The sequence below is a fragment of the Amblyraja radiata genome, chromosome 39 (assembly GCF_010909765.2).
Source record: "Amblyraja radiata isolate CabotCenter1 chromosome 39, sAmbRad1.1.pri, whole genome shotgun sequence".
Taxonomy (NCBI): Eukaryota; Metazoa; Chordata; class Chondrichthyes; order Rajiformes; family Rajidae; genus Amblyraja; species Amblyraja radiata.
In genome coordinates, this window is record NC_045994.1 from 13,721,698 (window position 1) to 13,737,679 (window position 15,982).

General features: G+C 48.1%; 1 protein-coding gene across 5 annotated transcripts in view; it reads right to left on the bottom strand.

Moving 5' to 3' along the window:
- Window positions 1-14,270, bottom strand: part of ank1 (ankyrin 1) — a 208,595-nt gene extending 194,325 nt beyond the window's left edge. For all 5 annotated transcript variants that reach the window (XM_033014019.1, XM_033014023.1, XM_033014024.1 and 2 more), the window contains exon 1: window positions 14,107-14,270. In XM_033014019.1, coding sequence (XP_032869910.1) covers window positions 14,107-14,232 — 126 coding nt within the window. In that variant the 5' untranslated portion in view covers window positions 14,233-14,270. The remainder of the gene's footprint in view (window positions 1-14,106) is intronic.
- Window positions 14,271-15,982: the final 1,712 nt, after the last annotated feature.

A 15,982-nucleotide genomic window follows, 5' to 3' on the forward strand; every position in this document is an offset into this window, starting at 1 on the left:
CCCATGCAGGTCACGGGGAGAATGTACCTACAAGCACCCATTCTCGCGATTGAACCCGGGCCTCTGGCGCTATAAGGCGGCAAATCTCTGACGAACACAACTAGCTCGGTGTTTTAACCTCTCCTCGGAGCAGGAGAGGACAGGACTCCTGCCAGCTCACATTGTCAGAGTGAGGCCCAGCGCAAATTGGAGGAACAGCACCTCATATTTCGCTTGGGGAGTTTACGCCCCAGCGGTATGAACATTGACTTCCCTAACTTCAGATAACTCTTGCTTTCTCTCTCCATCCCCTCCCCTTCTCCCACTAGTCTTAATCTCCCCGCCTACATTCCATCTTTGTCCCTCCCCCTCTCCTGACATCACTGAAGAAGGGTCTCGACCCGAAACGTTGCCAATTCCTTCTCCCCAGAGATGCTGCCTGAGTTACTCCAGCATTTTGTGTGTGCACTTAATTCTTAAGTTGGGTCGGCAGACGTGGGCCACAAGATAATTCTTTAGTCAGAGGGTGGTGAATCTGTGGAATACATTGCAACAGGCGGCTGTGGAGGCCAAGCCAATGGATAATATTTAAGGCGGAGTTTGATAGATTCTTGACTAGTACGGGTGTCAGAGATTAAGCGGAAAAGGCAGGAGAATGGGGTTGAGAGGGAAATATAGATCAACCATGATTGAATGGTGGACAAAAGTGCTGGAGAAACTCGGCGGGTGCAGCAGCATCTATGGAGCGAAGGAAATAGGCAACGTTTCGGGCCGAAACCCTTCTTCAGACTGAAGGAAATAGGCAACGTTTCGGGCCGAAACCCTTCTTCAGACTGAAGGAAATAGGCAATGTTTCGGGCCGAAACCCTTCTTCAGACTGAAGGAAATAGGCAAAGTTTCGGGCCAAAACCCTTCATCAGACTGAAGGAAATAGGCAAAGTTTCGGGCCAAAACCCTTCATCAGACTGAAGGAAATAGGCAACGTTTCAGGCCGAAACCCTTCCGGGTTTCGGCCCGAAACGTTGCCTATTTCCTTCGCTCCATAGATGCTGCTGCACCCGCTGAGTTTCTCCAGCATTTTTGTGTACCTTCGATTTTCCAGCATCTGCAGTTCCTTCTTAAACACAATGGTGGAGTAGTTTTGATGGGGCGAATGGCCTAATGCTGTTCCTATAACGTGTGAACATGAATTGTGACATGAATTGAAATTGCATTTTGTGGGGAGTGACGCATAGTGACATGAATGCCCAGGTGGTCTTGCATCACGATAATGTTTGCAATACCATCATCCTTGTGCCAGGAATTCTTGAAACATTTGCTGAAGAATTCTTAGATCAGTGAGCTTCTAGGCAATGGAGAAAGGGATCAGTGTTGAGCAACGAGTGTGCAGGGTAAATGGAGTTAGTTTTGTTTAGTTTTGGCATCCATCAATGAAACAGGCCCTTCGTCACTCCGAGCCTGCACCAACCAGCGATCACTAATAATAATAAATAATAATGGATGGGATTTATATAGCGCCTTTCTAATACTCAAGGTGCTTTACATCGCATTATTCATTCACTCCTCAGTCACACTCGGTGGTGGTAAGCTACTTCTGTAGCCACAGCTGCCCTGGGGCAGACTGACGGAAGCGTGGCTGCCAATCTGCGCCTACGGCCCCTCCGACCACCACCAATCACTCACACACATTCGCACACAGGCAAAGGTGGGTGAAGTGTCTTGCCCAAGGACACAACGACAGTATGCACTCCAAGCGGGATTCGAACCGGCTACCTTCCGGTTGCCAGCCGAACACTTAGCCCATTGTGCCATCTGTCGTCCCTCTAGTTTTATCCCACACCCTCAGGGCAATTTACAGAAGCCAATAGACCTACGAACCTTTGGAAAGTGGGAGGAAACCAGGGAAAAGAACATTGTACATAAATGGTAGCCCAAGCTTGAGGGGCCGAATGGCCTCCTTTTAGTTTAGTTTAGAGATACAGCGCGGAAACAGGCCCTTTGGTCCATCAAGTCCGCGCCGACCAGCGATCCCCGCACATTAACACTATCCTACACACACTAGGGACAATTTACATTTATACCAAGCCGATTAGCCTACAAACCTGAAGATAGACACTAATGGCTGGAATAACTCTGCGGGTCAGGCAGCATCTCTGGAGAGAAGGAATGGGTGACGTTTTGGATCGAGACCCTTCTTCAGATTGATGACCCAAAACGTCACCCATTCCTTCTCCCCAGAAGTGCTGCCTGACCCGCAGAGTTACTCCACCATTTTGGGTCTATCTTCTGTTTTAAACCAGCATCTGCAGTTCCATCCTACACCCTTAACCTAGAAACCTGTACGTCTTTGGAGTGTGGGAGGAAACTGAAGATCTGGGAGAGAACCCACGTGGTCACGGGGAGAACGTACAAACTCCGTACAGACAGCACCCGTAGTCGGGAGCGAACCAGGGTCTCTGACGCTGTAAGCCCTGTAAGGCTACCTGTAATGTTACCACTGTGCCATCTGGCTCAGTTGTGATGTTCGTATGCCCACTGTGGTGGTAAGAACGACCGGGGAATTTTCCAATCATTTCTGGTGGACTGTAGTATTGTCACTGAGTGCTGTCTGTAGACAATGCAACATGACCCATAATGGATGGAATGAGTGTTGGACAAATTCAGTGTACGGGATGAATGATGCCAAAAATATAACTGGTACAATGTACTGTCTGAACGGGTACAAGAAGCAGGTTCAATTTACAAGCTGAAAGAGTGTAGGAAATGGTTCCATTTATAGTCTGAGTGAGTACAACAAAGTTGTCAAATATACAGAGTGAAAGAGTCCAGAAAGCACATTCAATATACAGGCTAAAAATGTACAAGGCAGACAGAAGACTGGATGACTATATAGGCTTAAGAACTACTGGAAACACGACAGATGGCACAATGGGCTAAGTGTTCGGCTGGCGACCGGAAGGTGGCCGGTTCGAATCCCGCTTGGAGTGCATACTGTCGTTGTGTCCTTGGGCAAGACACTTCACCCACCTTTGCCTGTGTGTGAATGTGTGTGAATGTGTGTGAGTGATTGGTGGTGGTCGGAGGGGCCGTAGGCGCAGATTGGCAGCCACGCTTCCGTCAGTCTGCCCCAGTGCAGCTGTGGCTACAGAAGTAGCTTACCACCACCGAGTGTGACTGAGGAGTGAATGAATAATGCGATGTAAAGCGCCTTGAGTATTAGAAAGGCGCTATATAAATCCCATCCATTATTATTATTATAGTTTCAGTTCAGTTCAGTACAATTCAGTTTATTGTCACAGTGAAAAGCTTTTTGTTGCGTGCTAAATAGTCAGCTTAGATACATGGTAAGGGAATAAGGTTTAGTGCAAGGATAGTCCAGTCAAGGATAGTCCGAGGGACATCAAAGAGGTAGATAGTCACTGGTCTCTGGTTGTGGTAGGATGAGGATATTTTATAAAGATACAGCGTGGAAACAGGTCCCGTTGATCGATACACCAGTGCAATACCGCACATTAGGGACATTTTACTTAAGCCAATTAACCTACAAAACTGCACATCTATGGAATGTGGGAGGAAACCGGAGCACTCGCAGAAAACCCACGCGATCACAGTGAGAACATGCAAACTCCGTACAGGCAGCACCGGTGGTCAGGATCGAACCCGGGTCCCTGGTGCTGTAAGTGAGCAACTCTACCGCTGCGCCACCGTACCGGCCCTTGTAATTAACTGATACAAAACATGCTTATTTTCTACAGATACAAAATACTGGAGTAACTCAGCGGGACGGGCAGCAGCTATGGATTGAAGGAATGGGTGACGTTTCGGGTCGAGACCCTTCTTCAGACTGAACCGATCTCCAGATTGGCCCACGCAGACCAACATGTCCCATCTACACTAGGCGCACATGCCCACACGTGGCCCACAACACTCTACACCTGTCCTATTCGTGTACCTGTCCAAATGTCTCTGAAACGTTATGATGGTATCTGTCTCAACTACCTCTTCCAGCAGATCTTGATCCCTCAGATTCATATGAAATTTCCCCTCCTCATCTTAAACCTATGTCCTCTCTGGATCTTGATTCTCCTCTATGCATTTATCCGATCTAATACTCTCATGATCTTGTACACCTCTATAAGATCACCCATCATCTTCAAGCAGTATCTCTGGAGAGACGGAATGGGTTGCCGTTTCGGGTCGGGACCCTTCTTCAGACCTTCTAACGCCACTGAACAGTTGAACAAAGGCGTGTGTGTAGCATTATTACAACGGAAAAAAGACAACACTTTTCTATTTGTCCACTAATTCAGTTTATTGCTTCACGTGACAGGTAGGATTGATTGCAACATTTGTCAAGGATGTGTACAGTTGGTGGAATTAACTCGGGATTAAGCCAATCTAATATGGAGACTTGTAGGTTGATGGTTGGCAGAGATATACAAGGGCAGTAGATCATTATGGGCATTGGAAGAGTGTGGCACTGGCTGCACTCCAGCAGTGCCCACATGATGGTTGTCACAATCCCACAGAGAGATTTAACCTTGTCCTCCACGATTGTTCGCTGTTCACCGCATCTAAAGTTATTTTAGTTTCCTGAACATCAGCATTATTTCTACAGCAGAAAGCAAACTCAATGCTGGCATTTATTTCAAGAGGGCTTGGACACAAAGACAGGGATGTAATGTTGAGGCACTTAACTGGTCAGGCCACATATGGAATATTGAGAGCAATTGTGGGCACCATATCTGTGGAAGGATATGCTGGCTCTGGAGAGGGTCCAGAGGAGGTTTACAAGAACGATCCCAGGAATGACCTATGATGAGCATTTGTCGGCACTGGGCCTGTGCTCGCTGGAGTTTAGATGAATGAGGGGGGACCTCATTGAAAGGTACAGAATAGTGAAAGGTTTGGATAGAGTGGATGTGGAGAGGAGGGAGAGTCTAGGACTAGAGGTCATAGCCTCAGGATTAAAGGATGTTCTTTTAGGAAGGAGATGAGGAGAAATGTCTTTAGTCAGAGGTTGGTGAATCTGTGGAATTCTTTGCCACAGAGGCTGTGGAGGCCACAAGTCAGTGGATATTTTTAAGGCAGAGATAGATAGATTCTCGATTAGTATGGGTGTCAGAGGTTATGGGGAGAAGGCAGGAGAATGGGGTTGGGAGGGAGAGATAGATCAGTCATGATTGAATGGCGGAGTAGACTTGATGGGCCGAATGGCCTAATTCTACCCCTATCCCTTATGACATTATTTCCCCCCTTTCTCCGGCAGGTGTTGAGAGTTGGCGAATGTGGAGGAGTTCAGAGTGAAGGCAGGTGAATGGTGTATAAATGTAACAGCCGTGGGGAATGTGAGGGCTATGGGTCACCCGGGACTGGGACAAATAGGGTGCATATTTTCACTGCCACAGAAGATAACTTGGAGGTTTGCCAGAAGGTTTTCAGCGGCAGAGAGCGTGGGTTCCGACAGGCAAGTCACCTTGAACCTCGCCCTGCAACAAGTCACAGGATAACCGCACATTGTGTGGCTATTTCTATCCCCCTCCAGTTCAAGAGAGAACGACCGCTTTCAAAAGACTTTTAGACTCTAGAGACACAGCGTGAAAACAGGCCCTTCGGCCCACCGAGTTGGCGCTGACTAGCGATCACTCCGCACACTAGCATAATCCTACACACACACACACACACTAGGGACAATTTACAATTTTACCAAAGCCAATTAACCTACAAACCCGCACGTCTTTGGAGTGTGGGAGGAAACTGGAGCACCCGGGGAAAACCCATGCAGGTCACGGGGAGAACGTACAAACTCCGTACAGACAGCGCCCTTGGTCAGGATCGGACCTGTGACTCGTGAGGCAGCAATTCTACCACTGCGTTTCATGTCTGACCCGTGCAGGACGCTCTCCCACCAGCGTGGCACTCCGCTGATCTGTGCTGCAGTCTCTCATTCACGGGGATCAGTGGCTGAGCTCCTGCCCCACAGCGCCAGAGACCCGGGTTCGATCCTGATCTCGGGTGCTGTCTGTGCAGAGTTTGCACGATCTTCCTGTGGCCGCGTGGGTTTTCTCTGTTTGCTCCAGTTTCCTCCCCATTCCAAAGACATGTGGGTTTGAAGGTTAATTGGCTTCTGTTAATTGCCTTTAGGGAGAAGGATTGAACCAGTGTATGGGTGATCGTTGATCAACATGGACTCTGTGAGCCGATGGTCCTGGTTCCACCCTGTATCTCAAAAGTAAGCATGCAGGTACAGCAGGCAGTGAGGAAAGCGAATGGCATGTTGGCCTTCATAACAAGAGGAGTTGAGTATAGGAGCAAAGAGGTCCTTCTGCAGTTGTATAGGGCCCTAGTGAGTGCAGGTTTGGTCCCCTAATTTGAGGAAGGACATTCTTGCTATTGAGGGAGTGCAGCGTAGGTTTACAAGGTTAATTCCCGGGATGGCGGGACTGTCATATGCTGAGAGAATGGAGCGGCTGGGCTTGTACACTCTGGAGTTTAGAAGGATGAGAGGGGATCTTATTGAAACATATAATATTATTAAGGTACACAAAATTGCTGGGGAAACTCAGCGGGTGCAGCAGCATCTATGGAGCGAAGGAAATAGGCAACGTTTCGGGCCGAAACCCTTCCGGGTTTCGGCCCGAAACGTTGCCTATTTCCTTCAGTCTGAAGAAGGGTTTCGGCCCGACTGATGGGGGGTGGGAGAAAGAAGGAAAAGGGGAGGAGGGCTCTTAAAAATATTATTAAGGGTTTGGACACGCTAGAGGCAGGAAACGTGTTTCCGATGTTGGGGGAGTCCAGAACCAGGGGCCACAGTTTAAGAATAAGGAGTAAGCCATGTAGAACGGAGATGAGGAAACACTTTTTCACACAGAGAGTTGTGAGTCTGTGGAATTCTCTGCCTCAGAAGGCAGTGGATGCCAATTCTCTGGATGCTTTCAAGAGAGAGTTAAATAGGGTTCTTAAAGATAGCGGAGACAGGGGATATGGGGAGAAGGCAGGAACTGATTGGGGATGATCAGCCATGATTACATTGAATGGCGGTGCTGGCTCGAAGGGCTGAATGACCTACTCCTGCACCTATTGACTATTGTTGTTGCCTAAAACTAAACCAGCATTAGTCTTACTCAATGACTGAGCAGGTCAGAGGGTCTACTCCTATACTTGATTCATATGTTTAGTTTGGTTTTGAGATATACCATAGAAACAGGCCCACCGAGTCTGCACCAACCAGCGATCCCCGCACACTAACACTATCCTACACACATTAGGGACGATTTACAATCATACCAAGCCGATTAGCCTCCAAACCTGTACGTCTTTGGAAACCAGTACAAACCTATGCTCGTACACTAAACTGCAAGACTCTGTCCCTGCCCCTGTTGTAGCTTTGACACCAGTACAGGCTTTAATCTTACGTGGCATTAGGATAAGTTGCAAAAATAATTGCTCACACAAGGCGTCCTGTCTGTGAACAGGTTAAAATGATTTACGAGACAGTATCTGTTTCAAAGCAGCTTCACTTGGAAGCAATGTTTGACAAAGTCCGACTGTCAAAGACGTGGCAGCAGCAGCAGATATTATCAATCTGGGCAGATGAACTGTGCGGGGAGACTGGAGTGTAGCTGCATGGGAACCATGACAAGGCATTTCTTCAGCCGAGGGACTTTGTACAACACTACCGAGCCCTGAGCCCAGTTTTCAAGGGTGAAATCTAAGCATAGATCGGAATGGTTTGGATAATGAACATGACATCATTGAAAAATGAGTTTGATATCCTGATATTTTGTTCTTTTGAAGGACAGCATTTATTATGCATCCTGACTTGCACTTGGTGGTGGATCTGCTGTTCCTGCTGCCATGGTGGCGCAGCGGTAGAGTTGCTGCTTTACAGCGCCAGGGACCCAGGTTCGATCCTGACTGCGGGTGCTGTCTGTACGGAGTTCGTACGTTCTCCCCGTGACCTCATGGGTTCTCTCCGAGATCTTCAGTTATCCACGTGAACTGGTCGGGTTTTCTCCGGGTGCTCTGGTTTCCTCCCACACTCCAAAGACGTGCAGGTTTGTAGGTTAATTGGCTTTGGTAAAATTGTAAATGGATGGGGCATCTGGGCCAGCATGGACGTGTTGGGCTGAAGGGCCTGTTTCCGTACTGTATGACCATGTTCATTGGCCAGTTCATTGGCTATATTTAAGAGGGAGTTAGATGTGGCCCTTGTGGCTAAAGGGATCAGGGGGTATGGAGAGAAGGCAGGTACAGGATACTGAGTTGGATGATCAGCCATGATCATATTGAATGGTGGTGCAGGCTCGAAGGGCCGAATGGCCTACTCCTGCACCTATTTTCTATGTTTCTAGGTGACTCCATAACTCTATGAATCTATGAAACTATTGTCTTAATCCCATCCAGCAACCTAACCCCAGCACCCTTCGACCCGAAACATTGCCCTCCTTCGCTCCATAGATGCTGTCTCATCCGCTGAGTTTCTCCAGCATTTTTGTCTACCTTCAATACTTGTTTGATCGATTCTTCTCCAAGACATTCCCCATCTCGGAACAATGGACAAAACGCAATTTGCAAAATAAAGATTCCAGAGACTAACACCTCTTTCTCCCACTTCTTCTCCCAGACTCCAAGGTCAATAGAATCTCTCTCTCACAATGGGTAACGACCTTCCGATTAACACCCTCTCTAGACTTTGGGAAGTAAAAGGGTCTCGATTAGTGCGGGTGTCAGGGGTAATGGGGAGGAGGCAGGAGAATGGGGGTTGGGAGGGAGAGATAGATCAGCCATGATTGAATGGGGGAGTAGACTTAATGGGCCGAATGGCCTAATTCTGCTCCTATCACTTATGACCTTTCGACCTTATGAATCCGGAACACCCAGTGGAAATTCATGCGATCACAGGGAGAACTCCACACAGACAGCATCCGAGGTCAGGATCGAACCCGGGTGTCTGTTCTACTGTGCTATACCTTTGCTCCTGAAAATCTACATAATCACAAATCGGTGATCTGCGCGATGTATGATATTATTAATTAGTGAAAGGTGTAAATTGCAGTTGATAAAGTGTTTAGAATATTAATTTCCTTCTGCTAGTCTCTGCGCTGTATGTGACACTCAACGTGTCCAAAGGCAGAATCTCCAAGTTAGATAATAGTCAAAATATTTGATTTGTCGACTCTAAACCCTTCAAGAATAACTGCAAATTCACAAATTACACATTTTTACACCACATCCAAAAGATTGAAAGATATTACAGCCACAGATTACCATATAACAGAATAAAGTTAACGTTTAAGAAACAGTTAGACAAGTAAATGGGTAGCACAGGTTTGGAGGGATATGGGCCAAACGCAGGCAGGTGGGACTAGTGTAGCTGGGATATGTTGGCCAGTGTGGGCAAGTTGGGCCGAAGGGCCTGTTCCCACGCTGTATCACTCTATGACTCTAAGGGGTGCAAATATATACTGTAATACTAAAAAAAGACAAATAAATGTTTTCGAAACGTAGAGATTTCACCGCGTAATGTCTGATTACTGGTCAGTCTCCAGATCTTAACCATATAATAACCATATAACAATTACAGCACGGAAACAGGCCATCTCGACCCCTCTAGTCCGTGCCGAACACATAATCTCCCCTAGTCCCATATACCTGCGCTCAGACCATAACCCTCCATTCCTTTCCCATCCATATAACTATCCAATTTATTTTTAAATGATAAAAACGAACCTGCCTCCACCACCTTCACTGGAAGCTCATTCCACACAGCTACCACTCTCTGAGTAAATAGGTTCCCCCTCATGTTACCCCTAAACTTCAGTCCCTTAATTCTCAAGTCATGTCCCCTTGTTTGAATCTTCCCTACTCTCAGTGGGAAAAGCTTTTCCACGTCAACTCTGTCTATCCCTCTCATCATTTTAAAAACCTCTATCAAGTCCCCCCTTAACCTTCTGCGCTCCAAAGAATAAAGCCCTAACTTGTTCAACCTTTCTCTGTAACTTAGTTGCTGAAACCCAGGCAACATTCTAGTAAATCTCCTCTGTACTCTCTCTATTTTGTTGACATCCTTCCTATAATTAGGCGACCAAAATGGTACCCCATACTCCAGAATTGGCCTCAATCAAAATTACTTCTCTCAATCACACACTCCAATCATTTTCTAAAGTAACGTGGGGAGATATTGGTAAAGCTGACATTTTTACCCTTGAAGCAGTGGGCAGAACCAGGCACTTAGACACTTATATTAGTGCAATGCCAGAAAGCCAAATGTGATCACAATCTATGGCTGATAAAAAATTTAAAAAAACAGAACTTATGTCAAAACTTCAAATAATGGCAATATCCTCAAAAATCCTCAACAGGTTAACCTCAAAAAAACATGTACGCCCTGTATCCCAGGTTCAAACAGTCTATCACAGCATATCTACAGGTCAAAGTAGTACAAATGTGCATCATCCTCAAAAATATTTTGCATGTCAATACCATGCGGCTACTAAACACGACAACCTCCAAATAAGCTCTGAACTACATTGACGTGTGTGTGTGTGTGTGTATATATATATCTGTGTGTGTATATATACATGTGTGTGTGTGTTTGTGTGTGTGTGTATGTGTGTATATATCTGTGTGTGTATATATACGTGTGTGTGTGTGTGTATATATATATCTGTGTGTGTATATATACATGTGTGTGTGTGTTTGTGTGTGTGTGTATGTGTGTATATATCTGTGTGTGTATATATACGTATGTGTGTGTGTGTGTGTGTGTATATATATATATATTTGTGTGTATATATATATATATATGTGTGTGTGTGTTTGTGTGTATATATATCTGTGTGTGTGTATATATGTGTGTGTGCGTGTGTATATATCTATCTGTGTGTGTATATATATATGTGTGTGTGTGTGTGTGTATATATCTGTGTGTGTGTGTGTGCATGTGTGTGAACATATATATATATATATATATATATATATATATATATATAACTTTTTGTCCTTTATGACGTTGTTTACAGAGTACCATGTTTACAGAGTACCATGTTTACAGAGTACCATGTTTACAGAGTACCATGTTTACAGAGTGCCATGTTTACAGAGTACCATGTTTACAGAGTGCCATGTTTACAGAGTACCATGTTTACAGAGTACTATGTTTGCAGAGTACCATGTTTACAGAGTACCATGTTTACATGGCCTGTTGTGCTGTTGCAAGTAAAAATGTCATTGTTCTCTTTGGGACATGAGAATACAGCATTTCCTCTTCTTCAAGAGGATTGCATGATGTAAGTGATGCCACTTGGACAGAAGCCCGTCGTCCAACAGTGCAGCTTTACAGGGATCTACTGAACTGGGAGGTCCACCTTAGAGGAATTTTACTTTGCTCAAATGTGCCTCGAGGGCTGAGTGACATGAATATCGTTGCAGCATCTGGGCAGATGTGTACAGGTGCAATGTCACCAAAACGCATGGCATTCTAGACAACGCAAACACGATCATTGTGATTTCACAGGGCAGGAGTGAATCATTGAATGACATTGATGAAATCCCCCAGGAGCAACTTTTTCCTATGTGGGCCAAAGGGCCTGTTTCTGAGCTGTGCAGATTAATGGCTTCATTATATTCAGCCTCAGAAACAGACAGAAGATGTCGCTTGTCGCTTACACCCTTGTAAGGCAAATTATTGAGTTGCTGGTCATAGAATGATAGAGTCATATGACGAGGAAGAGAGGTCCGTGGGCCCAACTTGCCCCTGCCAACCAACATGTACCATCTACATTAGTCCCACCTGCCTGCGTTTGGTCCATATCTCTCTAAACCTATCCTATCCATGTACCTGTCTGAATGTTTCTTAAACATTATGATAGTACCTGCCTCAACTGCTGCTCATTCTGTACACCCACCACCCTTTGTGCGAAAAACGGGTTATCCCTCAGGTACCTATTAAATCTTCCCCCCCTCAACAGAACCCTATGTCCTCTGGTTTTCAATTCCCCTACTCTTGGCAAAAGACTGTGTATTTACCAGATTATTTCCTCTCATGATCTTGTATATGAGAGGTGTCATTCACAGAGGCACATACATAACAACCTGGAATAAACAGAGAGCGGTGGAAATATTCAGCAGGTCGTGCAGCATCTGTGGAGAAAGAAGCCGGATACCTCAGCTCAGTTCGCAATATCCAACCAAGGTACATGGATAGGACAGGTTTGGAGGGATATGGGCCAAACGCAAGCATGTGGGGCTTGTGTAGACGGGATGTTGGTCGGCGTGGGCAAGTTGGGCCTGTTTCCACTGTAAGACTGTGACTCTATGACATAACGTTGTCAACATCCCACACAATGGGAACCAGGGGATCGGCCAGGAAGAGATTGTCCAAAATCTGAAGAGCAGAAGATGAGAGCGCTGAACAGGTGTGGAAGTGATGATCATACCTAGGGTGCAAGGTGGATTAAACTGATATACATGATGAGCCAAATGGCTACTTCTATCTGAAATAGATCCCGCAATATAATGAGGCCAAGATTTCACACCACTGTTTGCTTCCATTCCATAGTAGAATCCTAAACCACTCAACCTTAAGAACGAAATCACAGCACCAGACATGAGATAAAATGCACCAGCCACATTCACCAGCAAATCCTTGGCTGTTAGAGTCATACAGCTGGAAACAGGCCCTTCGGCCCATCTAGCCCACACTACCGCTGGATGGATATCATTTGACAAACCACCAGTATTTTACATTCTAACCACCTCTAATCTAGTGTTACAATTCTTCAACACTTATTGGCTTTGGTGTAACTACCATAAAAACCCTTGATCTCCCCGACCAGGTTCTGCATTTCCCCAAACCCATTGCCCTTCCAAATAAACCCAGCCCGTGGTGAAAGTAGGAGATGCCCCCATTATGGCCCCAGACTGGTGGCCGGTCCCACCAAAAACGCTGTGCTTGGTATTTTACCCGAGAGAGGGGTTGGTCGTTTTAAAAGTCCCTGCATCACATCAAACTGCACCAACAAGTGTACGTGATCGCAGACTCTTTCAAAGTTTGCACCATTTAGCAAATCGTCAGCATTTGTGGCTTACAATCGGATCCCAGCTCCAGATGCTTGCAACCCGGTCGCTCAAAACTCATCTGATCCGACTTCATCACTGTCATCCCGCGTTGGAAAAGGTTCTCCTTGAGAGAGAGAGAGGTCCCCGCCTCCCTGCCCCTGAAATTCACCCCGATGGTCCATCATGTGTTTGATCCTCCTCTGCCCACCCCTGCCTCCCCCCAGTGTGTTTACACTTGGACACACGGCTCTGCCCACGAGTCACCCCGCTATCTCCAGCTTCCTGATGCTTCCTCAACCTGGAAGGTCGCTAGACTGAGCACTGCGGCTCGCCAACCCTGCCCCCCCCCCTTCCAATCCCACTAATCAAAGCTTCACCTCCAAATCCCTCGTCCACACAAACACAAACAACGTGTGATAATCCTTACCCCCCCCCCCCCAAACCTGCCTCACCCACCCCACCCCCTCCACCTTCCCGTCCCACTCACAACCTCAGCACTCTCAGTCAATATTGATACCTGACCTCCCATCCCCTCTCACCCTCAGCCCCCCCCCCAATAACCTCCCCCCCCCCCCTCAATCACCTCCCCTCACCCCTCCTGGAGGTCCAATCTACCTCACTCCCCCCCCCCCCCCCTTCTCATTCACATCGCCTCACCCCCCCTACACATCCACACACTCCTTGCATTCCTGGAGGTCGCTTAGATACACCATCAACCACCCCCATCTCTCCCCCCATCTCCAACCCTCACCACCAGACACCCTCATCTCATTCATCTCTGCATCTCCCCTTCCCTCTCCCTCTCTCAACCTCTTGCAGTCCAGAAGGTCACTCAGCCACGATCACAATGAATGGCGGTGCAGGCTCGAAGGGCCGAATGGCCTCCTCCTGCACCTATTTTCTATGTTTCTATGATACATCATCAACCATCTCAATCTCCCTCCACCCCTCCACCTCCCCCCCCCCTCTCTCCCTCCCTCTCCCTCAACCCCTCTCCCTCCCTCCCTCTCTCCCTCAACCCCTCTCCCTCCCTTCCTCTCCCTCCAGGCCGTTCGGCCCCTTTACCTTCTTCTTGCGCTCCCGGGAACGGTTCCTCCGTTTTCTCTTCTCCTCCTCCTTCCTCTCCTGCTCAGTTTGAGCGTGAGCCTCCACATCTTTGAACTTCTTCAACTGTTTGGCGGCTTGAGCCATGTCAAGGGATGGCCCGGGGGGGTCCCAGCGACCGAGGTCGGTCGGTCAGTCAGTCAGTCAGTCACGGAGGGAGCGAGCAAGCCAGCTCCGGGTAGGGACAGGGAGAGGGAGAAGGGAGAAGGGAGGAGGGGAAAGGGGGGGTGAGCTGGCTGGCTGCTGGCTCTCGCCTCTGCCGCTTCACAACTGCAGCCTGATCATCATTGGTTTCGAATCAGCAATGCGTTTGGTGGTAATCAGCGCTGCATCGGGTCCGAGAGCGAGAGATTCCCCTCATAGCCGCAGACCCCCACGGTAGAAGTGGCAGGACGGTGTAAGATCGCGGCGTGAACGCCCCCTCCTCCTCCTCTCCCCCTCTCACTACCCCTCTCACTCACCCTCCCCTCCCCCTGGGACCGTGTTCTGTGCCTTGCCCGGGATGGGATGCGCCTACCTCGCCCTGCACTGTGTGTGTGGGGGGGAGAGCGATCGAGAGAGAGATACAGAGAGGCACTGACTCTGTGCGGCTGCAGAAACTGCGGCGGAGATCCGAGACTAGACCAGACCTGGAGAGTGAATGATGTTGCACGGAGGCTCTTCTCTTCTCTTCCCTTCCCTTCCCTCCTCTCCCGCCTCCACCTCCCCTCCCCGCGGGTACCTGCGGCTCTGTGTGCCTGTATGTGTGTGTGTGTGTGTGTGTGTCTCTCTGTGCCTGTGTGTGATCTATGCTGGAGATGCAGGCTCCAATGCGGGTGGAGAGCAGCTCTCACTGCACCAGTTGCGACCTCTCTCCCTCCCTCGCTCGGCTGCAGACCCTGTCCCACCTGGGCTCAAAACTCCCCCCCTTCACACCCCCCCCCCCCCCCCCCCCCCCAACCAACCAACCCACCCGCGGCCGCTCGGCCCTCCAGACAGATTCTAGACGAGCCAAGTTGTGGCGTTTGCCAGTTTGGGGGCGCGCACTGTGATGTTACAACACTCCTGACGCAAGCGGCGGCGAGCAAGAGTTGTTACATAATGCAGGGGAGGTTTGTGGCACGTGTTAATGCACAGAAAGACTGCGAAATCCCTCCCCCAAAACTACGCCAGAGGTACATCTATCTGCTTTAAGATGAGAGCTGCCCCTAGGATGGTGAATCTGTGGGCACTTTTGTCCACAGAAGGCGGTGGAGGCCAAGTCAGTTTTGATATATTTAAGGCAGACTCAGATAGATTCTTGATTAGGATGGTTATGTGTCAGAGGTTATGGGGAGGAGGCAGGAGGATAGGGCTGACCCACTGAGTTTCTCCAGCACTTTGTGTTTCACTCGGATGATGATGGGTATGGAGAGAGTCTAAAGTGGGGAAAAAACCCAGAAAGTGCTGGAGGAACTCAGCGGGTCAGGCAGCATCTGTGGATGGAATGGAAAGAGGAGGTTTCAGATAGGGACTCTTCTACAGCTGAGGCTTCTACGCCAATCTGAAGAAGGGTCCCGACCAGAAACATCCTCTGGCCATTCCCTCCACAGATGCTGCCTGACCTGCTGAGTGCTTCCAGCACCTTGTGTTTTAGAAACATAGAAACATAGAAAATAGGTGCAGGAGTAGGCCATTCGGCCCTTCGAGCCTGCACCGCCATTCAATATGATCATGGCTGATCATCCAACTCAGTATCCCGTACCTGCCTTCTCTCCATACCGCCTGATCCTTTAGCCACAAGGGCCACATCTAACTCCCTCTTAAATATAGCCAATGAACTGTGGCCTCAACTACATTCAGTGGCAGAGAATTCCAC